The sequence below is a fragment of the Sus scrofa genome, chromosome 2, assembly GCF_000003025.6.
Source record: "Sus scrofa isolate TJ Tabasco breed Duroc chromosome 2, Sscrofa11.1, whole genome shotgun sequence".
Taxonomy (NCBI): domain Eukaryota; kingdom Metazoa; phylum Chordata; class Mammalia; order Artiodactyla; family Suidae; genus Sus; species Sus scrofa.
In genome coordinates, this window is record NC_010444.4 from 41,027,239 (window position 1) to 41,055,231 (window position 27,993).

At 40.1% G+C, this 27,993-nt stretch overlaps 1 protein-coding gene across 3 annotated transcripts; it reads left to right on the plus strand.

Annotated features, from left to right (window-relative positions):
* SAAL1 (serum amyloid A like 1) lies at positions 1,435-27,340 on the plus strand. Of its 3 annotated transcripts, none has more exons than XM_003122940.4 (12): positions 1,435-1,613; positions 3,197-3,310; positions 8,670-8,753; positions 12,820-12,899; positions 14,555-14,614; positions 14,747-14,862; positions 15,515-15,695; positions 17,888-17,970; positions 18,059-18,247; positions 21,467-21,663; positions 23,521-23,613; positions 24,365-27,340. In XM_003122940.4, the coding sequence occupies exons 1-12, from the start codon at positions 1,482-1,484 to the stop codon at positions 24,455-24,457; spliced, it is 1,422 nt and encodes a 473-aa protein (XP_003122988.1). In that variant the 5' UTR covers positions 1,435-1,481; the 3' UTR covers positions 24,458-27,340. The 3 variants fall into 3 exon arrangements, with proteins under 3 accessions (XP_003122988.1, XP_013849962.1, XP_005661153.1); XM_005661096.3 differs by having other exon boundaries at positions 1,444-1,613; positions 21,470-21,663; positions 24,365-27,113; XM_013994508.2 differs by lacking the exon at positions 3,197-3,310.

Consider the following 27,993-nt stretch of genomic DNA (forward strand, 5'->3'; position numbering starts at 1 on the left):
GAATCCATGTCCTCATGGATCCTAGTCCGGTTCATTAATGCTGAGCCCTGAAAGGAACTCCTCATTGTATCAAATGTTGTTTATTATATCTGATGGGGAATACTGGTAACGGTGGAGGCTAAGCATGAGTGGTGACAAGGGTTCTATGGAAAAATCTCTGTACCTTCTGCTTATGATTGCTGTGAACCTAAAACTGCTCCAAAAATAAAGTCCATTAAAAAAAGAAAAAGGATTGTGGAAGTCTGCCAGGCCACTTATTAATAAAAACAGTTGGATATTTTTCTGAATTTCATTTTAAGGTATTTTTTGGCTACTTAAAATTGGTAATTTGCTGTGATTTCTTTTTTCTCATTCTAAATAAATATTTCCTATTGTAACTAATTTAATATTTGTACGTTTGTACTGTTCTCCCTAAAAGGGGCTTGTGAAATTGCATAATTCAGGCCCCACAAAACTCGGGTCTGCCCCTGCACATAAGATGAAAAAACGTTTATAATTATTTGAGCCAAGGATCCAATTGTATTTTATGTACTAACAGAGTGTTTTTTCTCCAGTTTTAATATACTTTAGAACTTCTACAAGTGCTATTGCTGTGTAACTGGAACTTAAATTCAGTAGAAATTTTACCATCATCTGTTCATGATTTTGAGAAGCAGGGTCCTGATGGAACCACAACTCTGTCATTCGGCATTTACAAATGTTGGGCTCACAGTGCTTTAATGTATATGGAACAAAATTGGAGATTTTTATTGTGCCTTCTAGCACAGTTGTGCCTGAACATTTAAAACATTAACATACATATTATTTAAATTAATTTTATTTTTGGTTTTTGTAAGGAAACCGTATTGAAATTATTGAAATTACGTGTTGAGGTAGGTTAATGATCTGTAAATTTCATTTCGTTAAAGTTAAGTGGTATCATTAAATATTTGCTGTGGGGTGCAGGGGAGCACTGGGTTTGAGGTTGAGTACCAACCGACGAAATAGAAGCAGGAACTGAATGTACAGGGAGTTGTCATACTGACGTTCTTACTGCTGACTTTCGTCTTTCCCAGGGTTCCGATCACACCTGGGGGAAGAATGAAACGGATGAGAGTGGTAATATTGCCCAGAGATCAGAGAGCGGATAGCTTTGCATCTGTACCGGTCATTGTCCTGTTTCCTGCCTTCCACTCTCGTCCCTTCCAATCAAGCTAAGAGCTCCTGGAGACATGGAGTAGCTGGTTCAGTTAGGGTGACAAACAACAATTATGAAAATAACTGCACTGAGGTCCTGGATAGAGCGTTGAGGACCATCAAGTCTTTCCCAGCCTGATGGGCATATTGGGCGGACCCTTAGCCTGATGGGCGTACTGGGCCGCACTTAGGGTGCCGGGCAACAGGGGGCGCTGTGACAGGAGCCGCGCCGGGCCCTCTGGCACCTCGAGGCCTCTCGCCTCCTCCCGCGGCTTCCGGAGCGGCTCCCGCGCGCCAGAGGCGTCATGGACAGAAACCCTTCGCCGCCGCCGCTCAGTGGGGACGAGGACAAAGAGGAGGCGGCCGGGGGTGACTGCATTGGCAGCACCGTGTACAGTAAGCACTGGCTCTTCGGCGTCCTCAGCAGGCTCATCCAGGTGCGGAAACTCGCGCCTCTCATGGGCTCATCGTACGTTCCCCTAGACTCTCGCCCCGCCTCTGGCGGCCCCCTCCAGCCTTGGGAGCCGCGGTCCCCACGGCGACCCCTTCCCAGGCCCCAGAGGCTGGGTCTCACCCCTTGCGTCCTGGCGGTCTCCGCGGACCCCAAAGCTGCCGGGATCCACTCCCTGTTACGCCCAACACAAAAGGAATTGTAATTGCAGGGATGCTGAATGCTTGCAGTTAAAATATTTTACTTTTGCAAATTTTCCAAAAAACATGACCATGTAAACACATTGCTAGGTTTTTGCTCGCCATTCCACTGTAATTCTGGAATCCCAGGTCCTAACTGAGAAATCTCTTGGACTTAAAGTTGTAGAATAAATGCCGATTTTGAAGTCGTACAACCCAGATACCAAAAGCGAGGCTTGCCCTGTGTGACTTTGAGCAAGTCGCCTAGCCGATTTCTTTCTCGGTTTCTATAAAGTGGGATGATAACATATATGTTATTTTATATAGGGTTAATGTGTAGATGAACTAATATTATAGTGGTCATAGAGTGCTTACCATAGTGTTTGCCTTACAGGAGCCTCTCAGTAAATGTGAACGTTCTTATGTTTCCCTTACTTTTTCCCCTACTTCCAATCACTGTCCTCTCTAGCGCATCTTCTACACAGCTGCCAGAATTAAAAAAAAAAAAAAAAAAAGTTGTCCTTGGGAACTCATCATACTTTCCTTTGCCTTCAGGAGAAAAATGCAGCTTTCTTTGCTTGGGCTCTTTGCAACATTTTCAGATTCACCTGCCCATGACACACTAAACTGTTCAACATTCCCCACACATGCTAGGCCCTTTCTTGATTCTGAACTCTTGTATTTTCTTCTTACGCTCTTCTCTCTTCTTCACATGAAAACTCCACTTCCTCCTCAGAGATTTAGCCTCATTATCACCTCCTAAGAGAAGCTGGGAAGACTTCTTCCAGACTTAGGTCATTGGTCCATCATTTTTATTCTTACAGTTCTTTGTCCGTAATTCATTTGAATCTCTTTGCCTTTTCTGTTGTATCAGTTTGTGTGTCTTTTCCCCACTAGATCCTAAACTATTTGAAAGCAGGGGATTAAATCTTATTCATCTTTGCATTTCTACCCCAGTGCCTAACAACAGTATTTACCCAAGGTACCCAGGGTATTATTATTATTATTTTTGCTTTTTAGGGCCACACCTGCGGCATATGGATGTTCTCAGGCTAGGGGGCAAATCGGAGCTGTAGCTGCTGGCCTACACCACAGCCACAGCAATGCAGGATCCGAGCCGTGTCTGTGACCTACACCACAGCTCACTGCAACGTCAGATCCTTAACCACTGAGCGAGGCCAGGGATTGAACCTGTGTCCTCGTGGATGCTAGTCAAATTCGTTAACCACCTCGCCATGATGGGAACTCCCTAATTTTTTTTAAAATAAGCTTTTTACAAGAGAAGATATTTTGAAGATGCTGTCTTTGTGACTTCTAAATGATTTGGGGATATCATTACTTGAAAAGTACTGTGGACAGCCTTTATTCATCTCCATTTGTGTTTCTGAAGATTGTTAGCCCTGAAAACACCAAATCCAGCTCAGATGATGAGGAGCAGCAGATGGAGCTTGATGAAGAAATGGAGAATGAAATTTGCAGAGTATGGGATATGTCAATGGATGAGGTACGGTTTGGAAATGAAACTGAAAAGACTGTTGGGTAAAGAGGTAGTGAATGGATTTTTTTTTTAAAGGTTCAGTCCCAAAGTCTCTGGGAAAAAAACTTTAATACCTGTAGTTATTCCTATATATGGTACAGGAAATGAGGTCCCAGGAGCTATAAATGCTAAACCTTTGTCTTTGAAGGTAGAGAATCTGAGTGACCTTACATTTGGGCCGCTTAGATAGTTCTCATGAATGCTGCAATACTTGTAGCCCAGGGAAGGTCTCATACTTACTTGCCTAAAAAGAACACTGCACTTATATTTGAGAGCAGGTTCAGAGTTAGGAGACCACTGATGCACCACAATTAAATTAGAAGAAAGAGACAAGAAAGAATTACATGTATATAATTGCAGTTATATTTTAATGTTTGTATCGTATTCTATAGCTTGAAGGCATTTTCATGTATATTCCATTTGCTCTTCACAGTAAGCCTGTAATATTGGTAGTAACCTTAATTTACAGATAAGAAAAGGGGTGTTCCCCTTGTGACTCAGCTGGTTAAGAACCTGACAGTGTCTGTGAGATGAAGGTTCATCCCTGCCCTTGCTCAGTGGGTTAAGGATCCTACATTGCTGCAAGCTGCTGTGCCGGTTGCCGCTGTGACTTAGATCTGGCGTGGCTGTGGCATAGGCTGGCAGCTACATCTCTGATTCAGCCTCTAGCCTGGGAACGTCCATGTACCACAGGTGCAGCCCTATAAAGAAGGGGAAAAAAGAGAGACAAAGAAATTAATTGATATACTCTCTCATTTTTATAACCTGGGCTTTTGCTGTAGGTTCCCAATTAAAATCCTGTGTCTCTTTCATCTCCCTTCTGTCCACATTGCCACTCAAGTTTTCTTTTTCCTAAAACACAGATTTAATTGTATTCTTCTGTCTTAAAATTCGTCAGTGGCTACTTATTGTCTTCAACTTTTTTTTTCTTTTTATAGCCGCATCTGTGACATATGGAAGTTCTCTGGGCTAGGTTTGAGTTGGAGCTGTAGCTGGGGCCTACACTACAGCCCTGGCAACACTTGATCTGACCAGCATCTGTGAGTTATACTGCAGCTTGTGGCAGCACTGGATCCTTAACCCACTGAGTGAGGTCATTTTTAAGAGCAACTTTATTGAGATATAATTGACACACAAAAAACTGCATATATTTTGAAGTATAATTGAAGTATTAAACTCTGTATTTAAAGTATATGATTAGGGAAAAAAAATTTTTTTTTGGCCACACCTGCAGCATGTGGAAGACCTGGGCCAGGGACCAAACCTGCATTACAGCAGTGACAATGCTGGATCCTTATCCCACTAGGCCACCAGGGAACTCCAAGAAGAATTTTTTGTAGGTGTCTGGCTCTTTCACTCAACATCAGTATCATCCAAGTTCTTGTTTACCTATAGTTTATCTATAAAAAACAATACTTTGTGGAGTTCCCGTCGTGGCGCAGTGGTTAACGAATCCGACTAGGAACATGAGGTTGCGGGTTCGGTCCTTGCCCTTGCTCAGTGGGTTAAGGATCCGGCGTTGCCGTGAGCTGTGGTGTAGGTTTCAGACGCGGCTCGGATCCCGCGTTGCTGTGGCTCTGGCATAGGCCAGTGGCTACAGCTCCGATTCGACCCCTAGCCCGGAAACCTCCATATGCGTGGGAGCGGCCCAAAGAAATAGCAAAAAAAGACAAAAAAAAAAAAAATAAATAAATAAAAACAATACTTTGTATTGCTAAGTGGTAGTCCATTATATGTTTATATCATATTGATTCATCTGTTCACCTGTTGATGGATGTTTGAGTTTGTCCAAGATAAAGCTGCTGTGAACTTTGTATAAGTATGTATGGACATTATGTTGTTTGATTTTTAAAGAAAAGATCAAATTGTTTCAAAGCGTTTTTTTGTTTTTTTTTTTCTTTTTAGGACCACATCTGCAACATATGGAGGTTCCTGGGCTAGGGGTCGAATTGGAGCTGCAGCTGCTGGCCTCTACCAGCCTTATTGTTTGTAGACTTTTTGATGATGGCCATTCTGGCTGGTGTAAGGTGGTACGTGTAGTGGTTTTGATTTGCATTTCTCTAATAATTAGTGATGTTGAACATCTTTTCATGTGTTTTTTGGCCATCTGTATGTCTTTTTATGTCTTTTTTAGAGAATTGTCTATTTAGATCTTCTGCCCATTTTTTGACAGGGTTTTTTTTTTTTTTCGGTATTGAGCTGCAGAAGATGTTTATAAATTTTGGAGATTAATCCCTTGTCAGTGTCTTCATTTGCAAATATTTTCTCCCATTCTGTGGGTTGTCTTTTTGTTTTGTTTAGGGTTTCCTTTGCTGTGCAGAAACTTTGAAGTTTAATGAAGTCCCATTTGTTTATTTTTGTTTTTATTGTCATTACTCTAGGAGGTGGATCTGAGAAGATATTGCTGTGGTTTATGTCAGAGAGTGTTTGGCCTATGTTTTCCTCTAAGAGTTTTATAGTGTCTGGTCTTATATCTAGGTCTTTAATCCATTTGAGTTTATTTTTGTGTATGGTGTTAGGAAGTGTTCTAATTTCATTCTTTTGCTTGTAGCTGTCCAGTTTTCCCAGCACCACTTATTGAAGGGCTGTCTTTTCTCCATTGTATATTCTTGCCTCCCTTGTCACAGATTAGTTGACTGTAGGTGCATGGGTTTAATTCTAGGCTTTCAGAATTCCCATCATGGCGCAGCAGAAATGAATCCAACTAGGAACCATGAGATTTCGGGTTTAATCCCTGGCCTTGCTCAGTGGGTTAAGGATCTATTGTTGCCATGAGCTGTGTATAAGTCATAGATGTGGCTTGGAACTGGTGTTGCTGTCGCTGTGGCCAGCAGCTGTAGTTCCGATTGGACCCCTATCCTGGGAACCTCCATATGCTGCGTGTGCAGCCCTAAAAAGCAAAAAAAAAAAAAAAAAAAAAAATTCTGGGCTTTCTATCCTATTCCACTGGTCTACATTTCCATCTTTGTGCCAGTACCATACTCTTGATGACTGTAGCTTTGTAGTATGGTCGAAAGTCAGGGAACTTGATTCCTCCAACTCCATTTTTCTTTCTTAGGATGGCTTTGCTATTCTGGGTCTTTTGTGCTTCTAAACAAACTTTAAAATATTTTGTTCTAGTTCTTGGTAATTTGATGGGGATTGCACTGAATCTGTAGATTGCCTTGGGTAGTATAGGCATTTTGGTAATATTGATTCTTCCAATCCAAGAGCATGGTATGCTTTTCCATCTGTTTGTGTCCTCTTTGATTTCTTTCATCAGCATCTTATAGTTTTCAGAGTACAGGTCTTTTGTCTCTTTAGGTAGGTTTATTCCTAAGTATTTTATTCTTTTTGATGTGATGGTAAATGGGATTGTTTCCCTAATTTCTCTTTTTGATCTTTTGTTGTTAGTATGTAGAAATGCAGTCGACTTCTGTGTATTAATTTTGTGTCCTGCGACTTTGCCAAATTCTTCGATGAGCTCTAACAGTTTTTTGATAGTGTCTTTAGGATTTTCAAGGTATAGTATCATGTCATCTGCAAATTCCAAATTAATTTTAGAATCAACCTGTCACTTTCTACAAAAAACCTTCTAGGATTTTGGGATTGAGTTGAAGTGATTGATCGTTTAGGAGAAGAACTTTATAGATTAACAATGAGTCTTTTGATCTATGAACAAGAGATAGCTTTCCATTTCTTTTAGCACAGTTTTGTAGTTTTCAGTATTTAAGGTTTCACATATTTTATCAGTTTTTTATTTATTTTTATTTTTTTTTTTGCTTTTTAGGGCCACACCTGGGGCATATGGAGGTTCCCAGGCAAGGGGTCGAATTAGAGCTGTAGCCACCAACCTACGCCACAGCCACAGCAACAGCAACTAGGGATCCGAGACGTGTCTGCGACCTACGCCACAGCTTACAGCAATGCTGGATCCTTAACCCACTGAGCGAGGCCAGGGATTGAACCCACGTCCTCATGGATCCTAGTTGATTTCGTTAGCTGCTGAGACACGATAGGAACTCCAACTCCAGGAATTAGTAATTGTCATTAAATAAATAAATCCCTGCATGCTGCAGAGAGTTATCCTCATGACAGACAGCTTGATCACTTAGGGTGGAGAGCATCTGCTGCTTTCATTTTGGAGTATGTCTTTGAAAATATTGTTCTCTCTGGCCATGATCTCTTAATAAGTACAGTATGTCTCTCCTAGTCAACAACCATGCAGGTTACCCCAGTTTCAGCTGCTTTGAAGGAATATTGCCTCTCTCTTAGCTGTTCTACCAGGGCCCTTTGAAGTGCATTTCACATAAGCTACATAGCATGTGTTCTAAAGCTATCGCAAATACGTGTCTCAAGTTTGGTGAAAATCTGAGGCAATAGACAGCCAGAAACTTAATTTTATTTGAAGATTTTACAATGCAGATTTCCACAGCTAATTGATTAGGTTTGGGGACCCACATTCCTTGTGAGATTAGGCCACATGCCCTCTCCACGTTCATTGTCCTGTGTGGTATCTCTTCAGAGGCACTGGGGACTGGGCAAACTTCCGAAGGAGATGTGAAGCTGTTACATTGTGATCAGCATTTTATTCTGCTGAGGATTTTGAAAGCAAAAGTTCTGATTTTGGGCATGACCCAGTGGAGTTTTTATCTGTTTTCTCTTTCGAGTTTTAAGCTCTTAGGAGACAGGAATTATGACTTTTACTTCTTTTTTTTTTTTTTTTCTTTTTAGGGCCGTACCCTCGGCATAGGCATATGGAAGTTCCCAGGCTAGGGGTTGAATTGTAGCTGTTGCCGGTGGTCTACACCACAGCCACAGCAATGCCAGATCCAAGCCGTGTCTGCAGCCTACACCACAGCTCACAGCAATGCCGGGTCCTTAACCCAATGTGTGAGGCCAGGGATCGACCCTGCGTCCTCATGGATCCTAGTCAGATTAGTTTCTTCTGAGCCATGACAGAAACTCCTACTTATTTTCCTTACTCCCTTTTCTAGCGTTAATACCTGCCAATCAGCAGATGTGCTTGAATGAGTTAATGAGAGTTCCTGGTGGGTAGAAAGATCATTAAGGTAAAGACATACAACACAGAAGGAGGAGAACAGTTCTCTGGAATATCACATTTAGCTTAGATTTGTTTATGGAATTGTTCCAGTGCCAGGGAACCACATACCCCAGAGTCGCTCAAACATTACTTTTGTCTGTTGAAACGATTCCTGACCTTAGGTTTTTTTGCCCTTGTGCCTGAAAGGAGGTATATATGGAATTAAATTTTTCTGGTTGCCTAAGCTATGGGGTTTAAGGAGGAATATTTAGGATCTGTGTTAATACTCATCTTTATTTTCAGGATGTGGCTTTGTTTCTCCAAGAATTTAATGCTCCTGACATATTTATGGGCGTATTGGCCAAATCCAGATGTCCTCGATTAAGAGTAAGTATGTGCGTTTCTAACGCTGCCTCTTTGGAGCAATAACAGTGGGTAGTGCTGGGTAGTCTCTTTCTTTTTTCTCACTTAATGTTCTTACTGGCTACAGATCAGTCTGCAGATGTTTATTGATGATTACCAGGTACTAAGTAATGTGCTATGTAAAATTATTGGTCATACAATTTTAGATTTAGGCCGGACCGGGGAGATCAATACTTTCATTTAACAGCTCTGGACACCAGATGGGCATGACCGTAATTATGCTACTAATATGTGGCAGAACAGGGAACAGTGCCCAGACTGCCCATTTGTCAGTTTATTGCTCATTTTTATTCATAAAGTCCTCCACTGCTTAAACCCCTTCACTCTGGAGTTCCTGTCATGGCTCAGTGTCATGTGTCTGACTAGTATCCATGAGGACTCAGGTCTGATCCCTGGCCTCACTCAGTGGGTTAAGGATCCAGCATTACCGTGAGCTGTGGTGTAGGTCACAGACGTGACTGGGATCTGGCATTGCTGTAGCTGTGGCATAGGCCAGCAGCTTCAGCTACAATTCCACCCCTAGCCTGGGAACTTGCATGTGCCACGGGTGTGGCTGTAAAAAAAACCCAAAAACCAAAACCTCCATTCTGACCTCAGCCTGTTGCTCACACCTTTCCACAATCTGAATTGAAATCATTTTTCTGGCAAAAAATCTACACTCTAGTAGTCCTTCTAATTTATCACAGCCTGTCTGCTCATCTCAGGAGCTTCCTCTGATCATCACCATCTCCTTGTCTCCCTTTGTATGCCCTCCATCCCCTCTCAATATTCACATCTATTATCCAGGGTGGTACTTTTCTTCCAAGCCTTCTCAAATAAGTAAGCTCTCAGTGGCCATGATGATAGTAAATGCACCAAAACAGTTCTCTTACTTTTCTTTAGCGCCATTTAGGTTGCCGTGTGCATTGTATATCATGGATGATTAAGTAATTATAATTACGAACTGCTCTTTCCTGAGTATTTCATTTTACAACTCTGTGAGGTAGGCATTTGTCTCCACTTTGTAAATAAAAGAACTAAGTTTCAGGTTAAGAAACTTGTCCAGGGTCCTACAACTAGGAAAGAATGGAGCTGGGATTGGGGCCTAGCCTGCTTGACTTCACTGTAACCACTGTACTATATTATCTCTCTTTCTTTGAAATTATGAATTACAGAATTATGAATTCTGTAGGATATTTTTACACATTGAATGTTGAATCTAAATTTTATTTACTACAGTGCTCCACCTGATTTGGGGTCTGATGAACTAATGAACTTCTTTTTCCTTGTGTTGTTATATTAATATAAAGGTTTGATAGTTATGCGCTTTTCTCCTGGATTTTTCTTACTTAAGTACATTAACTCACAATTAGTACTTAAAGAAAATAAGCTTATGTTAAGAATGGCCCCTTTCAGGAGTTAGTCATATTATTATATTTGTCTGCAGTTCGTAGCCTATTTGTGGCAGCAGTTCTCAGCCTTGGCCACACGTTGGAACCACCTAGGACACGGGCTTTCAAACTTAAGTGTGTTCCAGAATCACTGATTACTGGGTCTGCCCCCAGGGTTTCTGATCCAGTAGTTTTGGGGTAGGATCGAGGAGTTCTAACAAGTTTCCAGGGGATGCTAGTCACATTGGCCCGAATTTTGGGAAGCTTGGCCCTAGGGAGCTTTTAAAAAAATCCCAAGTTAGGCCGTTCCCAGATCAGTTAAAATTGTCTCTCCAAGTGTGAGGCTCCAGCCTTTAAAGTCCCCCAGGTGATTTCAAGACTTTGAAGTTCAGTTAGTCCCTCTTTACTTTTTAAGGGAAATGTGTTAATTTCTTTTCTGCCTCTACTCTATTTTAATCTTTCCCCAACATTTTTTTTTTTTTTTTTTTTGTCTTTTTAGGACTGAATCTGCAGCATATGGAAATTCCTAGGCGAGGGGTCGAATTGGAGCTTCAGCTGCCAGCCTATGTACACCACAGGCACAGGGATGCAAGATCCAAGCCACATCTGTGACCTTCATCACAGCTTGCAGCAATGCCGGATCCTTTAACCCCCTGAGCGAGGCCAGGGATTGAACCCGCATCCTCATGAATACTGGTCGGATTCTTAACCCACTGAGCCAAATGAGAACTGCAATCTTTTCCCAACATTTGGCCGCCTACATTTTATTGAAACTCACCTCACTTTCCTGATCTCTGACCTCTTTAGTCACTTCTCTGTTTTTTTTTTTTTTTTTGGATTTTTACTTTCTTCCTACACGCTGAGTGTGGATTCCTTTTAAGGTGTAGACTCAGATTCCTTATTCTCTCTGTAGGCGCTTCCTTAGTGAGGTCATCCACTGTTTACACCATGAAGTTGCAAATCTATGCCTATGGAATCAAAGTGGTGACCTCCCTTCTAATTTCTGGTGCTCTATCTCCATCTTTCTTCAAGCGTTTTCTATGTGCATGCTGCATTTTCCAATCCAAAATTCCGTATGCCCTAACTCAGTGATTGTACACTTAGTCTGAAAAATCACATGATAGGCTCGGTAAACAATAGCTTCCTAGACTCTAACCTAGAGATTTCGATTCAGTAGCTCTGAGATAGGACTGGGAAATTGGTATTTTTAACATGCTCCCTGAGTCCGTTTTATGTTCTAGCAAGTTTGGAAGCACTCTCTTAAATTGAACTCATTGTGTCCTGCTTCTGCTTTCTTTCTCTTTCTTTCTTTCTTTTTTTTTTTTTTTTGTCTTTTTAGGGCCACATCCACGGCATATGGAGGCTTCCAGGCTACTGGTCCAGTTGGAGCTACAGCTGCCAGCCTACACCACAGCCACAGCAATGTGGGATCTGAGCCACATCTGCGACCTACACCACAGCCCATGGCAACACCGGATCCTTAACCCACTGATTGAGGCCAGGGATCGAACCTGTGTCCTCATGGATACTAATCAGATTTCGTTTCTGCTGCATCACGACAGGAACTCCACCTCTGCTTTCTTTTCCAATATTTATATATATATATTTTTTTGGTCAAGGGGATCAATCTTACTGGAGAAATGAAACAACTTAAAACCTCAGAGTTATTTTCAACTGCTTTCTCCCTTTCCTCCCATTAAATTATTCCCCTCTCACCTTGAGTCTTTCTCACCTTCATCCCTTCCCACACCTGTCATCACCACCCTCATCCTCTTGCACCTTGATTTCAGAGATGCAGTAAGGTGTAGTGGTTAAATGCTCAGGCTTTGGGACTCTGCTGTTTCCTAGTTGGTGATCTTGGGCAAGTTGTTTAACTTCTCTGTGGTTTGTTTTCCTCCTCTGAAAAATGGGGACAATAATAGTATGTATCTCATAAATTATTATATGAAGTGATACATGTAAAGTACTTAGAGTAGTGCCTGGGTGTAGTAAGTGCTAAGTAAATATTAGCTGTTAGTACTGAGTTATTAACTTCTTTTCTGGTTTTCTCACTATCATGCATTATGCATTTTGTTGCCATAAATAATCATGCTAAAATATTGCAGCATGTTGATCCCTTCCTCAAGGACCTTCATGACTCCAAATAACCGCCTAGATTAAGTCTAAACCCTTCAACATGGCATTTAGGGCTCTTAATTTTGATCCGTTTTCCCTGCCGTATTGGTGTCACACTCCTTTCCCACTATAATGCTACAGCCAGGCAGCTTTCTGTAGTGGCCGGTTCCCACCATATTAGTCATGTCCACTCTATTACATTATTCCCTTCCTGCCTTTGCTGATACTTTTCCCCTTGTTTGCCTTCTTGTTTACATATTTGAGTCCTGCCAGTCATTTATGACTCAGTTCATCCATAAGATTTCTTCTTCCATAACTCCTGCCTGCCTTTAATCTTTCTTGATCTTATATCTTTCTTCTCCTCTCAAGTACTCCTGGAAACTTGTCCGGTTAGGATGCAGGCAGTCTACTTCTGTCTACCACTGCCCCCTCTTTTTCTTCCCTCAAACTTGGTTCAGTGAAAGGGTTTTTTTCCCAAGTTATTATTTTTATATATGTGTCTTTCACCTCAGAGCCATTGTGACCTCTGAAATTTGATTTGGCAGGAAATCTGTGTGGGAATTTTAGGTAATATGGCCTGTTTCCAGGAGATATGTCTGTCCATCAGCAGTGATAAAAATCTTGGGTAAGTTTTTATTATATGATACATATTTTTAAAAAAAATAGATTCATACTTCATATCCCCAAGGAAATCCCACACATAGGAGAGGCAGGAAAATATGAAGTGTTGTGCTTCCTCTCTCCCAGTAAGCATTCACCAGGAACTTGACTGTGTGTTGATGGTAGCTGAGGGCTTCCACATGATTCAGGGTTTAGTCCTTTTGTATGTATTAGAAGGAAAATTGTCAGCAAGTGGTAAGCCACTTAGGATAAGAACCAGTGGGGCAAAGCTTGAAGATAGAGGCACCTGACCAGAGTTCAAAACAGTTTAGGCTCAGGGAATCCAAGGACCCAGAGCTAGAAACCAGAAAAACTAGACTTGCTGACCAGTGTCACCCTGAGAATTCTGATTTAGCTCAGGGTGTGGGACTTGCCAACAGACTAGAGGATGCAGGGTTGCCCCGTGATTCAAAGGCTCATGTTGCTGCTTGGAGGCTAGTTCTCTTCCACATGCAGGAAAGTTTTGGGCCGAGGGTTTCTAATTGTGGGAACCCTGGTGGTTATTTTAAGAGGTCTGAGAACACCCTCAAATTGTGTGCGACATTTTATGAGTATATTCATTTTCTAGGCAGATGCTGTAGGCTGTTAATCAGAATCTCAAAGAAATTTGTGCCATGATAGGTTAAGAAAACTGGTCTAAGAGTTATTTTCAGCTAGGGCTGTAGGATTTAATCATAGGATTCAGGTATCTGGGAGCTCTAAATAGAGGTAGTTACCTCTTCTAAGTGTGGAAAGACTTTAAGATCTTAGTTTAAGGTATTTATTCCCTCAGTAATTTACAGTCACTCATGGAGTAAATGACTCAGGATTATGTTTTGATCTCTGGTGATCCCTGTTAAAAATCTGAAAATGAGTAATATTGACAAGTTTCATAAATAACAATTAAGTGCTGATCTTAAAATTATGTGGAACACTTTACATTTCTGATGAGGTATAAATTCGTTTGATGACTTTGGAACAGTTGGGCATCATCTAGTCAAATTAGAAGATACACATATGCTATGACCCATTGATGCTACTTGCAGGTATATGGTAAGAGAACGGTGCACACGTACATTGCGATACTCATACAGAAGTATTATAGAATCATTGCTTGAAATAGTGGAATCAACTCAAATGTTCATCAGTAGTGGGCTGGAAAAATTGTGTTGTAGTCATACAATGAAATGTACTGCAGCAATGAATCTGCAGCTACAGGGGCAAGATGAGTAGATCTTAAAGACATGATGTTGGGCAAAAGAACTCACACTCAAAAGAATATAGGCAGTACAGTTTCTTTCATACAAAGTTCACAACCATAACCCAAAATATATAAAATAATTAAACTGTAGAGTAGAGCTCAGAAATAATGGCTGGATAAGTCAGGAGGGTAGTCGGATCTCTAGTAGGAAAGGGAATTGTGATTTCTAAGGGACACACAACGGCTGTGATGATGCAGCTCTGTTCTGTCTCTTGCTTTATAATTATTCACTCAGTATGGATTTGCATCTCACAGGTTTCTATGTATATATGCTCTATTTCACAGTTAAAATGTTTAAAAAGTTAAATGGAAACAATGCTTTGGTATTTGAAATGAGAAAAGTGAGGTGTATTGGGTTATTAACGTTGTTGTTTTTGTAGCCAGGTACTATTGCACTGTTTGTATGATTCAGACCCTCCTACTCTGCTGGAAACAAGCAGGTATGCTTTGTTTTTTATGGCTTCTACCTACTTATCCATAAGGGAATCAAGGAAAATAGAGTTGCTCTTTCACTCTTGAATTTCCTTTACTGTTTTTGAAAGATACATATTAAGCTCACATTTATCACGTAGGTTGTTGCTTACTTGCCTTTCCCAGTCAGAAGTGGCCAGTGTCTGGGTTGAAAGAATCCGGGAACATCCAGCTATTTATGATAGCATGTGCTTCATCATGTCAAGTTCAACAAATGGTAAGTCTACTGTGTAAACTAGAAAACAAATTTGAAAATTATGTTTAGTTGTTAGGAAACCAGGTAACTGTTTCTGAAGGTCACTTAGCAACTAAGTGTAAGATGAGAAAGTATTTCAGTTCAAGATGTAAAGTTTCTCCTTAAACTCCCAGGATACAGATTTATCAGATCCCCCACCTGAAAATAAAGGAAGACAAGCAAATTTAAATAAAGGTGGTAAAGAAATTGGAGTTCCCGTCGTGGCGCAGTGGTTAACGAATCCGACTAGGAACCATGAGGTTGCGGGTTTGGTCCCTGCCCTTGCTCAGTGGGTTAACGATCCGGCGTTGCCGTGAGCTGTGGTGTAGGTTGCAGACGTGGCTCGGATCCCGCGTTGCTGTGGCTCTGGCGTAGGCTGGTGGCTACAGCTCCGATTCAACCCCTAGCCTGGGAACCTCCATATGCTCGGAAGCGGCCCAAGAAATAGCAACAACAAAAATGACAAAAAGGCAAAAAAAAAAAAGACAAAAAAAAAAACAAAAAGAAATTGCTTTTGGAATCAGTGATGCTTTGCCAAGATTTGACTTCCTTGGACTAGCTGTAGGAGTTTTGATTAGACTTGCTGCTTAAAAAATTTTATTTCTAATTTCAGTGTCTGTTTTATTCTCTGCAGTTGACTTGCTGGTGAAGGTGGGGGAGGTTGTGGACAAGCTCTTTGATTTGGATGAGAAGCTAATGTTGGAATGGATTCGCAATGGGGCTCTTCAGCCTCTGGACCAACCCCAGGAAGATTCTGAAGAGCAACCCGTGTTCAGAATTGTGCCCTGTGTACTTGAAGCTGCCAAACAAGTACGGTAGGTGAGCTCTTTTGTGCAAAATATTCTGGGAAAATCCAGTTGCTAGAAGTATCCTTAGATACATCTTCTTAGTTTCCTTACAGCACATAGCTAATCTTTGTCAGGTTTGACTCACTACTAGTATTTGTGGTGACAATATATTTGCTTTTTGCAAGAATCATAATGGTTGCAAAGTACCTGTTCTCATATTACTTGGCTTGTTCAGCAGTAATTATGATTATTATTCAAAATCTTCTGCAGTTTATGTAATTTATATCAAAAAGGTTTTCTTTGTGCTTTATTTTCCATCGGACATTTGACAGCTTCTTCAGTTAGTCAGACATTACTTGTTTTCTTTCTCCTTGTGTGTATGAACTAGTCTTAGGTGACCAGCTCTGGGGCTCTGGTGTCTTCCCAAGAGTAGTTACAGTCTTGTAGGTTATTGAACCTGTTTATTGCTAGTCACTAGAAAATTAATTTATGAATTGATCTGCTTATTGGTCAGCTGCACATTCTTGGTACTTTATAGCCCATGTTAATGCTTTTTTTTTTTTTTATGAGAGTTTTTTAAAAAAATTATTTATTTATTTATTTATTTTGTCTTTTTGCTATTTCTTGGGCTGCTCCCGCGGCATATGGAGGTTCCCAGGCTAGGGGTCCAGTCGGAGCTGTAGTCTCTGGCCTACGCCAGAGCCACAGCAACGCGGGGTCCGAGCCTCCGAGCCGCGTCTGCGACCTACACCACAGCTCACGGCCACACCGGATCGTTAACCCACTGAGCAAGGGCAGGGACCGAACCCACAACCTCATGGTTCCTAGTCGGATTCGTTAACCACTGCGCCACGACGGGAACTCCGTTAATGCTTTTTAATTTTATATCCTTTGTCCATTTTCCCCCCAAACTTGCTTCTTCAGTATTCTGTCTCAGTAAATGGTGTAATCGTTATTCCATTTGGATAACATGGAAGCTGTTACTGACACACTTTTCCTCAGCCCACTCTTTTCCCATGGCCAGTTAACCTCCAAATCTCGTTCCTGACTTTTTCTGAAGCCCATCTGTGCCACCATCAGGCAACTCTCTCTTCCCTGGAGAGCTGCAACATTTTCTTACCTGAGTTCCCAGCCTTGAGGCTAGGGCATTTTAAATCTAGGCTGTAGAACCATCTTTCCAAAACATACACTGATCATCTCACTTTCATGCCTCAAACTCTTCAGTTGCCTTCCTTAGGATGAAGTCCAGATTTTTGAAAAATATGACCTATCAGGCCCTATACAGTACTTCTCCATCCTTATTCCTTATCCTCTGTTTCAACGATATGAAATTTCCTTCATTTCTTCAACTGAACCCAACTCTTTTGACTCCAAGCCATTGCACACCACTTTCTCTCTGCCTCCAACATTTCTTTGCTCCTTCGGGTTTCTGCGTAACCATTTCTCTTAAGATACCTTCCCTGACTCTCCAGACTATATTAAGTCTACTTGCTATGTGGTCCTCTAGCACTTTGGACTTCCTGTAGTGTTAAGTTCATAGTACTTTGTTGTTATTACCCCTTTAATTATCGTCTTTTCTTTTAGACTATAAATTTCATGAAGGTAGGGACAACATCTTCTACATCTGTTTTCCCAGCCTCTGACATAGTGCCTGAAAACAGTAGGCACATGACTGTTTCCTGAACCATCTTATAATTGTTCACTGTCTTTTCATGTAATTGTGTGGTTGAAGAACTAGGATTGTGAGTTTCTAGGAATCCAAAATTGATCATAAAAATGTTAGCTAAGTGGTTTTAGTATTCTCAGCTAGAGAGCTAAGATGATACTGTGAAGTTTTAAGAACATCATTATTGTCAGTGTTTGGTGCCCTGGGCCTTATATTCATTCTGTAAAAGTCTCAGTCATTTTTTGTCCTGATTATTCAAGTAAACCAGAATGATGAAGTATCACCTAGTAGGTTTCTATATTGTTGCTTTCGTGGGGCAGGTCCTTCTTGTCCCGTGTCTGTTGATTGTATTGTGTAATATTTGTTTGTTTTTTGACTGATTCCCCCATTAGAATGCAAGCTCTGGTGAACACAGAGACTTTGTCCTGTCCCCTGTTTTGTCCTTAGCCCTTATGGCAGTCACTGATATGTATTGAATATTTATTGAATAAATGAATGATTGCAATCCCATAGACAGTAAAGTTGATTCAGTGCTTTTGCTTTTTGTATCTAGTTCTGAAAACCCAGAAGGGCTCGATGTTTACATGCATATCTTACAACTGCTTACCACAGTGGATGATGGAATTCAAGCAATTGGTAAGATGTCATATGGGGAATCACAGTAGTTACTCATACAATTGTTTTCTGTTTTAAATTACCGTTTTCTTTGGTCATCTTTATTAAGTACAGAGTCCTGATACTGGGAAGGACACTTGGAATTTACTTTTTGACCTGGTCTGCCATGAATTTTGCCAGTCTGACGACCCACCCATCATACTTCAAGAACAGAAAACAGTGCTAGCCTCTGTTTTTTCAGTGTTGTCTGCCATCTATGCTTCACAGGCTGAACAGGAGTATCTAAAAATAGAAAAAGGCAAGTATAACTTTAGTTCACTAAATTAAATCCTAGTCTATCAGATGCGTTTATTGTTCATTTTATTTCTTTCTCCCATTTTTTAGTGCTTTTATGCCCTTGAATATAATCATACTACAAGCTCAATAAAAAAAATTTATAAAATTTGTGAAGGAGAACCTAGTGCTTGTAATCCGACCATTCAGAAGTAACTACTATACACTCACATCCACATTTTTTTTTTTTTTTTTTGGTCTTTTTGCCTTTTCTTGAGCTGCTCCTGCAGCACATGGAGGTTCCCAGGCTAGGGGTCTATTCGAAGCTGTAGCCACTGGCCTCCGCCAGAGACACAGCAACTCGGGGATCCGAGCCGAGCTCATGGCAATGCTGGATCCTCAACCCACTGAGCAAGGCCAGGGATTGACGCTGCAACCTCATGGTTCCTAGTCGAATTTGTTAACCACTGTGCCATGATGGGAACTCCACATCCACATATTTTTTTGCCTGTTTTTTTTTTTTTTTTTTTTTTTTTAAGTCTTTTTAGGGTCAAACTCATGGCATGTAGATGTTCCCAGGCTAGGGGTTGAATTAGAGCTGCAGCTGCTAACCTACGCCACAGCCACAGCAATGCCAGATCCGAGGTGCATCTGTGACCCTTATCACAGCTCATGGCAACACTGGATTCTTAATTCAGTAAGGCCAGGGATTGACCCTACGTCCTCATGGACACTATTCGGGTTCGTAACCTGCTGAGCCACAACAGGAATTCTGTTCAAGTCTTATTTGTGTCTCTCAGTAATGTTTTTTTTTTTTTTTTTTTTTTTTGTCTTTTTGCTATTTCTTGGGCCGCTCCCGCGGCATATGGAGGTTCCCAGGCTAGGGGTCCAATCGGAGCTGTAGCCACCGGCCTATGCCAGAGCCACAGCAACGCAGGATCCGAGCCGCGTCTGCAACCTACACCACAGCTCATGGCAACGCCGGATCGTCAACAACTGAGCAAGGGCAGGGACCGAACCCGCAACCTCATGGTTCCTAGTCGGATTCGTTAACCACTGCGCCACGACAGGAACTCCTCAGTAATGTTTTGTGATTTCTTCATGCAGATCTTGAATATTTCTTATTACGTTTGTTCCTAGCTATTTTACTCTTAAGATACTATTGTCTGTGATGTCTTCTGTTGATTATTGTTGTTGGAATATATGAAGTCTATTGACTTCTGTATATTTTGTGTCTAGTAACTTTATTGAATTCTCTTAATGTTTTTAATAGCACCTGGGGCCAGAGAAGTAACAGTGGCCAGAGTGCAGAGGGCCTGATTTTGCCTTTTATTCTGAATGAATTAAGGAGCTGTAAAGGGTTTTAAGCAGAGAATGGATAGTCATGAGCTGACTTTAATAGAGTCTTTCTGGCAGGTATGCTGTTAAGAAATGTAGAGGGGCAAGGGTACCAAAGTGGGACTAGTTAGAAGGCTGCTCTGAACTTGAGGCAAGAGATGGAATAACTTGGATGAAGGTGGTGACGGGTGGGGGGTGCAGAAATAGTCAGATTCTGGAGTTCCCATCGTGGTGCAGTGGTTAACGAATCCGACTAGGAACCATGAGGTTGCGGGTTCAATCCCTGCCCTTGCTCAGTGGGTTAACGATCCGGCATTGCCATGAGCTGTGGTGTAGGTTGCAGACAAGGCTCAGATCCTGATTTGCTGTGGCTCTGGCGTAGGCTGGCAGCTACAGCTCTGATTCAACCCCTAGCCTGGGAACCTCCATATGCCGCGGGAGCAGCCCAAGAAATGGCAAAAAGACAAAAAAAAAAAAAAAGAAATAGTCAGAGTCTGACCATTTTTTGGTAATGCCAATGGGATTTGCTGACTGTAGGATGAGGAGGGTAAGGAGAAAAGTCAAGCTCTGTCTGGCATTTTTGTTCAAAAGAGTTGCTATTTACTGAGATAGGAAAGACTGGTCTAACACATGTTAAGTTTGAGATGACTACTCAAGTGTCCAAGTGGAGCTGTTGAGCTGACAGTCTGAGTCTGGACCTGAGGGGAGAGGCTTGAGCTAGAATAGATCTTCTAGAACCGTAGTTACTTCTTTCAGCTTGATTCAATGTGGAATGAGAGGAAAGTTAAGATCTTTTACTACCAAAATGTTCTTTTCTTTTTACCATTTGTAGTTTGCTTAATGAATGTCAGTGCATATTATTTGGTACATAGACGTTCATTATAAATTGCCTGTCTTTGTCCCTCATAATACTGTTTTTTTGTTTTTTTTGGGTTTTTTTTGCTTAAGTCCTTTTATATCAGATAGAAAGATCACATCCTCTGTTTTCCTTTTGTTTACATTTGCCCCAGTACCTTTGTCTGTCTTATTCTTTCAGCTTTTCTAAATACTTTATGTGTGTTGATTTCTTTCTTTTTTTTTGTCTCGTTAGGGCCACACCAGCGGCACATGGAGGTTCCCAGGCTAGGAGCTACAGCTGCTGGCCTACGCCACTGCCACAGCCACGCCAGATCCGAGCCACATCTGCGACCTACACCACAGCTCATGGCAACGCCGGATCCTTAACCTCAGCGAGGTGAGGGATCAAACCCACAACCTCATGTTTCCTAGTCGGATTTGTTTCCGCTGTGCCATGATGGGAACTCCTGATTTCTTTTTCATAAATGAGTTAAACTTGTTTAAATGTATTGATAGGTATATTTGATCTGAATGCGGTCATATTTTTCCATTGTACATTTATATCAAAATACCTCAGTATATGATTTATTTGCTTTGTTTTTGTGTGTATTTCTGACATTTAGGAAAGTTTGTATTTTTGTCCTAGTGGTTATAAACTGTTTCAAAATATACTTATATCTGTCCCCCATTTCTTTTAATCCTTAAAATCTAATAACTTAAAAGGTATCTCTCAGTGTTGACCATTCATTGTCAATTTTTCCTGGTACTTTCAAACTACAAATTTTAGTCTTGGGGGTGGAGGGTTTTCCTGAATTATATTTTCAGATATCCTTTTTCATCTTTTTGGGTTTCTTCTTTTACCTGTTGTATTCATTTACTTATTAGAGAGGATAAAAATGTAAGCCTCTTGAAGGCTGAGGCCTAATGCTCTGGTTTGCCACTAATATCTCCAGTACCTCAAAGACAGTGTCTAGCAATAGCAGGTCCTCAGTACATGTGCAGGAATGAATGATTGAGCGGTAACCAAATTTAACTGGGTGATTCCGTGTCTCTTGATTTGTTTGTACAGTAGATCTTCCTCTCATTGACAGCCTGATTCGTGTCTTGCAAAATATGGAACATTGTCAGAAGAAACCAGAGAACTCAGCAGAATCTAACACAGAAGAAACGAAAAAGTCTGATTTAACCCAAGATGATTTCCACTTGAAAATCTTGAAGGATATTTCATGTGAATTTCTCTCTAATATTTTCCAAGTATTAACAAAGGTAGGAAAGATGTGTTAATACTTTCTTCAGCAAAAGAAAGTTTGAGTTGTTTACTGCTCCAAATTTTATTATTAGTGTTATTATTTTTTATTTTATATAAATTTGGAAAAATAGAGAAAGAAAAAACTTATCACCATGAGTTTATTCTCTTAAACTCAGCAGCTCATGTAGTTTGGTATATTTATTTGTGTTTTCCATGTACTTATCACCAGTTTATACAATTTTTAGATGTTCCTCTTTTCACTTAACATACTGTAAGCACTTTTCCTGACTCTAGATCAATTCACTTTGAAAGACTTTTCTCTGAGAGCCAGTTTAATACCCAATTTGCCAAAAAATTAATTTTCAAAATTTATTGTAATCTTGTAAGGTATATTCTTCCTGAATATGTTCAGGATTATTAGCATGTCCTTTCTTTGAGCATATTCTTTCTATGCATATGTTTTAGAAAAAATATGTTTATAAATATAACTATGAAGAATATATTTGTATTCATGAGCTTTTTAAAGAATATTCCTTAAAACGTGTCAGTTATTCTGGTGATTTTTTTTTTCCCTGGTTATATTATCCTGCTTTCCTTTTCCAGATTTAGGATTATTACCTTAGCCTAGTTTTTAAGAAGCTAGGTCGCTGGATTTAGCATGATAATGTGAAGATGACTGAGACATAAATGGCGACTACATATTCCAAAATGTTTTTGATATGTGTAAATGTTGGTTTTACTTGGTCCTTATTAATGTGTGTTATAATTTTTATATCATGTAAAGTTCAATGGTAGATAAATTGTGCCTTATTTTGATTTGCATTTTTGTTATTATGTCAGATATCTTTCCATATATTTGTATATTATTTGTGTTACCCGCTTTATAAATTTATCTATTTTGATTACTTATATAAACTTATGGGTAATTCTATATCTTTTGCATATTCATTGCAAGTATTTTCCCCATTTTTTGTTGTTGCCATTGTTTTTTTAGAGGGAGGGACATAGATGTTTCTTAATTTTCATGTGAGTATAGGAGAAAAGTGGACTGAGAATAAACCATGATATGACAGTTCGGATATGCCGTACTTAATGGAATTTGGACTTAATCTTGAGGAAATTGAGGGGCTACTATAGATTTTTTATTTTAAGCATCAAAATGATGTAGTCTGTTTAGAAAGATTATTCCAAAAGTAATAGAGAGGATTAGAGAGAGCTGAGGCTGGAGACCAGGCGACTACCCAGCAGGCTTTTGTGGCCAGTAATTTTCAAGAATAATCTGAAAGGAGTTCTTGTCATGGCTCAACGAACCCGACTGGTATCCATGATGACTCGGGTTCAATCCCTGGCCTCGCTCAATGGGTTAAGGATCCGGTGTTGCTGTGGCTGTGGTATAGGCCAGCAGCTACAGCTCCAGTTCAGCCCCTAGGCTGGGAACCTGCATATGCCCTCCTGCATATGCCCCCCTAAATAGACAAAAGACCAAAATAAATACATAAATAAATATCATCTGAAAAATAATGAGAGCTTAAATAGTGGAAGTGTGGGTGGAAGGAGATTCAGTAGAGTAGAATTAAACACTTAGGGGGAATGGCTAGCAGCAGAGGAGGAAGAAGTATTGGCTCTACCCCACATTTTTGGTTTGTGCAGGAGGCTGGGTGGGTGGTGGTGCCTTCACTAAAATAAGGACTGAACTGGAGCACACGTTTGGATTACACAAGCAGGAATGATGGTGGGTTCAGTTTGGGACATTTGAAATGCCTGTAGGATCAGTAGGGAATCAGATCTATTGATTTGTATTCATTCACCAGATGTAGCTTTAGAAATTTTCCTTTTTTGACGTCAGATCTTTTTTTGTTTTGTTTTTGTTTTAGGAGACTGTAGCTCAGGGACTGAAGGAGGGTCAGTTAAGCAAACAGAAGTGTTCCTGTGCCTTTGAAAACCTTCTTCCTTTCTATAGCCCTGTGGTGAGTAGGAGTAAGTGTGTAGGTGGCTGAGTTTCAGAGGATTAATAAATGAAAGGTTTTAAGTAAGCACTTGATGTTTGAGGCTGTTGTCAAGAGAGTACCTATAATGCATATAGTTTAATGGCTTTGTCAGATAAATGACTGCTGGATAGTTTGCGGAACTAACCTGAATAGGACCATTCAAATTTTAAGAGAAAGAAATCAACACTGAATTTATAGTACCCCTTTCTGGTATAGCATATATATTAATAAAAAGTAGGATTCTTAGGTACAGTCAGTAGGTTTTTATGGTTTTTCAAATTGCATTTCACATTTGCTATTATTAGAGGCAATTTCAAAATAACATTTTTTAGGAAAATGAAGTATGGAATGTGGGAGTATGAGAATGTGTCAGCAAGGAAGATGATAATAAAACTCTGGTAAATACCAGTTTAAAAGTAAATGAAATGGAGTTCCCTGGTGGCCTGTTAGGGATTCAGCGGATTGTCACAGCTGTGGCTTGGGTTCGATCCCTGGCCTAGGAACTTCTGCATACTGTGGACACAGCCAAAAAAAAAAACCACATCACTTCTTGATGTTTCAAAGGACTCTCCAGAAAGTACCAATACTTTGATCTGAGGATCTGTCAACATTTCTTTTCCATTGGACTGTTTAGAAAACATAGGTTAAAGCATTTTTATAGTAACAGTCAGTATCTTAAAACACTTTTTACTCTACTTATGTTTATTTGGTTCTTTTGTTCACCTCACAGGTGGAAGACTTTCTCAAAATCCTACATGAAGTTGATAAGACCCTTGCTGGTAATCTGGAGGAAAGCTTTCCAAGTTTGAAGGTTCAGACTTAAAAACTCTTGGAATCCTTCTACCCAAGAAATAAACTTTATTTTCCTTGGTGACAGTTGAATTTGACAAGTGGGAAATATTAGACCATAATTGTCTGGTATTATAGGCATACGCTTCTCCTCTAGCCTTAGCTCATTTTGTTTGGCATTGGAATCTAGTCTCACTTCTAGAAACTGTCCTCCCCATCTCCCCCTTTTTGTGTTGGTTATGCAATATTTGTCTTCTTGAGGTAAAGAAAGCAAAATATAAGCTTATCATTGAGGTTCTTTTTAGAACATCCGTAGGGTCGGCGAGGATTATCTTCATGCCTCAGCTTCGGCAATGCCAGATCCTTAATCCACTGCGCCAGGCCGGGGATCACACCCATGCCACCACAGAGACAACACCGGATCATTAACCCACTGTGTCACAGCAGGAACTACAATAATTCTTAATTTGATTTTTACACAAGAGTTTTGTATTTGTATCCACTGTAAGTATTCAACTGCACTAATAGAAGACCCTACTATAATAGCTTAATCTGCTAACTTTTATGTATCTCATGCAATAAGAAGTCCAGAGATGGGCAGTCCAGCCCTGATAAGGTGGCTCAGGGACCCTGACTCCTTTCACCTCCATGTGGTCTGCCAGGCAGACCTTTGTGTTCATTTTTATTGTCTCGTGGTTAAGGGAACTATAATATCTCTGGTCCTTTCGTCTACGTTCAGGAAAGAAAAAGGAGAGAGAGGCAAAGGGGGCTTCTCTTAGCAAGTCTTTACCTTTTTATTTGGAAAGGACAGCCCTCCCTGGCCAGAACCATGTGGCATGGCCATCCCTAACTGCAAGTATTTGAAAACAAGTACTTTTTTTCTTTCTAGCCTCTACAGGAGAGAAAGGCAAGAGAGGAGGGAGATGTGAATGGCTTTTGAGTAACCAGCCCGTGGTGTTTGCTGCAATATGTAGACACATCTGTCCATTTTAATTGTATTGAGTCTGTGCTAGATTTATAGTAACAGTCAAAAGCAGTTACTAGTTTAGCTTTGTTACAGTTCAGTGTATTTTTTAGTGTTTTATATATGAATAGAGAAATGCTAACATGGTGATGAAAGCACATTAGCAAAATTCTCTCTCTTCAGAGAAGATAGAATTCCAGTGGTTTAATGTCAGAAGATGATTTGCTTGAGTGACTTTAGATTTTTAAAATTAAGATTGAGGGAGTTTCATAACTTCTGATTATATACAAACTGTGCTAGGTATGATTTCTCTCTCATACTTTATCATTCTTTATAGTGCTTCCTAATGAAACATATTCAGAGAATCAACCAGGTATATGTATAGGAAGCACCCAGTTTGCATTATTTCAGTTACTGAAAGTGGGCTTTTAATGGATTTTAAGAAAATATTAGTTATGAATTAAAAAGCCATCTTTTTATTTTATTTTTTTAATTGTATTCAATTGTTATTTTCCTAATACATTTTTTTCCTACTGTACAGCATAGTGACCCAGTTACACATACATGTATACATTCTTTTTTCTTGAGTTGTCATGCTCCATCATAAGTGAATAGACATAGTTCCCAGCAAAAAGCCAGCTTTTTAAACCTCTTTTCTGGTACATCCTCTTCCCAGTTTATTGCAGAATCTTTTGGGCTTTAAAGCATTGGTCTGGCCTCATTCCTTGCATTCTTTCATTGAATGACTCTTAGTGATAGAACATAGGGGTACCCTGTGTTTTTTATAAGAGATGCATAATTTCTAGTCTGGAAGTAGTTTTTTATTTTTTTTGTTTTTTGTCTTTTTAGGACCTCACCCATGGCATATGGAGGTTCCCAGGCTAGGAGTCAAGTTGGAGCTGTAGCTGCTGGCCTACACCACAGCCGCAACCATGTGGAATCTGAGCCATGTCTGCAACCTACGCCACAGCTCATGGCAATGCCAGATCCTTAATCCACTGAGTGGGCCAGGGATCGAACCTTCGTCCTCATGGATGCTAGTCATATTCGTTTCTGCTGAGCCATGACGGGAACTCCTGGAAGTCGTTTTAATGTTGAAAGTGTCCCTGCTGAAAAAAATGAACTATGAAAGTAAAATCATACTGATTAAACTCTTAATTGGTAGGTTACTTTATGTATGTGTCTTTAATGACGACCTTATCCACAGGTTGAACATGACTTTAACATGAGCTTTTAAAGCATCAATGAAATCACTCCTACCTGCAGCCAGTACTCAAATTCCACTTTTGTTATCTTTTGATGTTTAAGGTTAAAATGCAGGTAAAGCCCTTAAGAGTAATACTCCCAAGTTATTGTCGTCTTTACCTTGGTGCATAAATTCACATTCTGTTTTCCTGCCTTGGCTTGTAATTAGTTACCCTGAATGACTTTGGCATTTAAGTGGAAAAAAGTTTGAAAGCCACCTCTCTATATACTTTTTTTGGATGAAGCATATGTAGAAATCAAACATAGATATTAAGAAGCAACCTCTGTTTAGGGTTCAGAGAATCATTAGTGCCTGAACTTTTTAACAACGTTTTATATTCTGCTGGACTGGGCTATAGTGATGCTGATCTGAATGTTAACTGTGAATTTGAGTAAATGGAAGAAAAGGAATATTGGGATTATAGATTATCTTGCCTGTTTTAACTGGTATTTTTAAAAAACTCATCAATAGCCTTAAAAAAAAAAAAAAGATCCATTTTAATTTAGAACTGAGCTTTGTATTCTCCTTGAACACATGTTCTCGTTTTACCACTTGGTGACTCTAGTTTCCCCTTTGCTCCTGGGAGAAGTTTGAAGAAGGAGAAAATAAGGTAAACAGCCCTCTTGACTCAGTCCATATCAACATTTTTCTTTTTATTATTGGCAAGAGATTTAATCTAAGAACACTTATTAAAAGTTATGTATTTATAATGAAGTTATATGATGTCTTGAATTTCCTTCAAAATAGTCTGGGGCGAGGGGAAAGAAGTGGGTTAAGGAAGTAGATGAAACAAGATTGGCCATGAATTGGAATTGCTGAAGCTGGGTGGTGGTAGCTGGAGATCTGTTATACTCTTGTCCCTTTTTTTGTATATATTTGAGGCTTCCTGTTAATGTTCTTTAAAAGCAGGTAAATCATACACATGATTTTAAACCTGAATTTAACTATGAATGATACTATTTCTTTTATGTCTAAATAAAACTCAAGCTATTGTATTAGCATTAAATACTCTTGAATTCAGCACAGTGAAAACCAACACAAATTCTTGATAGGAAAGATTATCATCAGTACATGACCAATTATGTAAAAATTATTTTCTTCACTGTTTTGTTTTGTTTTGTTTTTTTCTTTTGTTTTTTTAGCCTTAGCATGTGGAGGCTCCCAGGCTAGGGGTCCAATCAGAGCTGGACAGGCACAGCAACACGGGGTCTGAGCCTCATATTCAACCTACACCGCAGTTCATGGCAGCACCAGATCCTTAACCCACTGAGTGAGGCCAGGGATAGAACCTGTGTCCTCATGGATACTAGTCAGGTTTGTTAACCACTGAGCCACAATGGGAACTCCCTTTCTTTGCTGT

What these genes read in the sequence shown, in the direction of transcription:
- SAAL1 (XM_003122940.4), top strand. Translation starts at nt 1,482, where the DNA reads ATGGACAGAAACCCTTCGCCGCCGCCGCTCAGTGGGGACGAGGACAAA. An exon ending in GGGATATGTCAATGGATGAG is followed by an intron (nt 3,311 to 8,669) that starts GTACGGTTTGGA and finishes CTTTATTTTCAG; the next exon opens with GATGTGGCTTTGTTTCTCCA. An exon ending in ACTCTGCTGGAAACAAGCAG is followed by an intron (nt 14,615 to 14,746) that starts GTATGCTTTGTT and finishes TTTATCACGTAG; the next exon opens with GTTGTTGCTTACTTGCCTTT.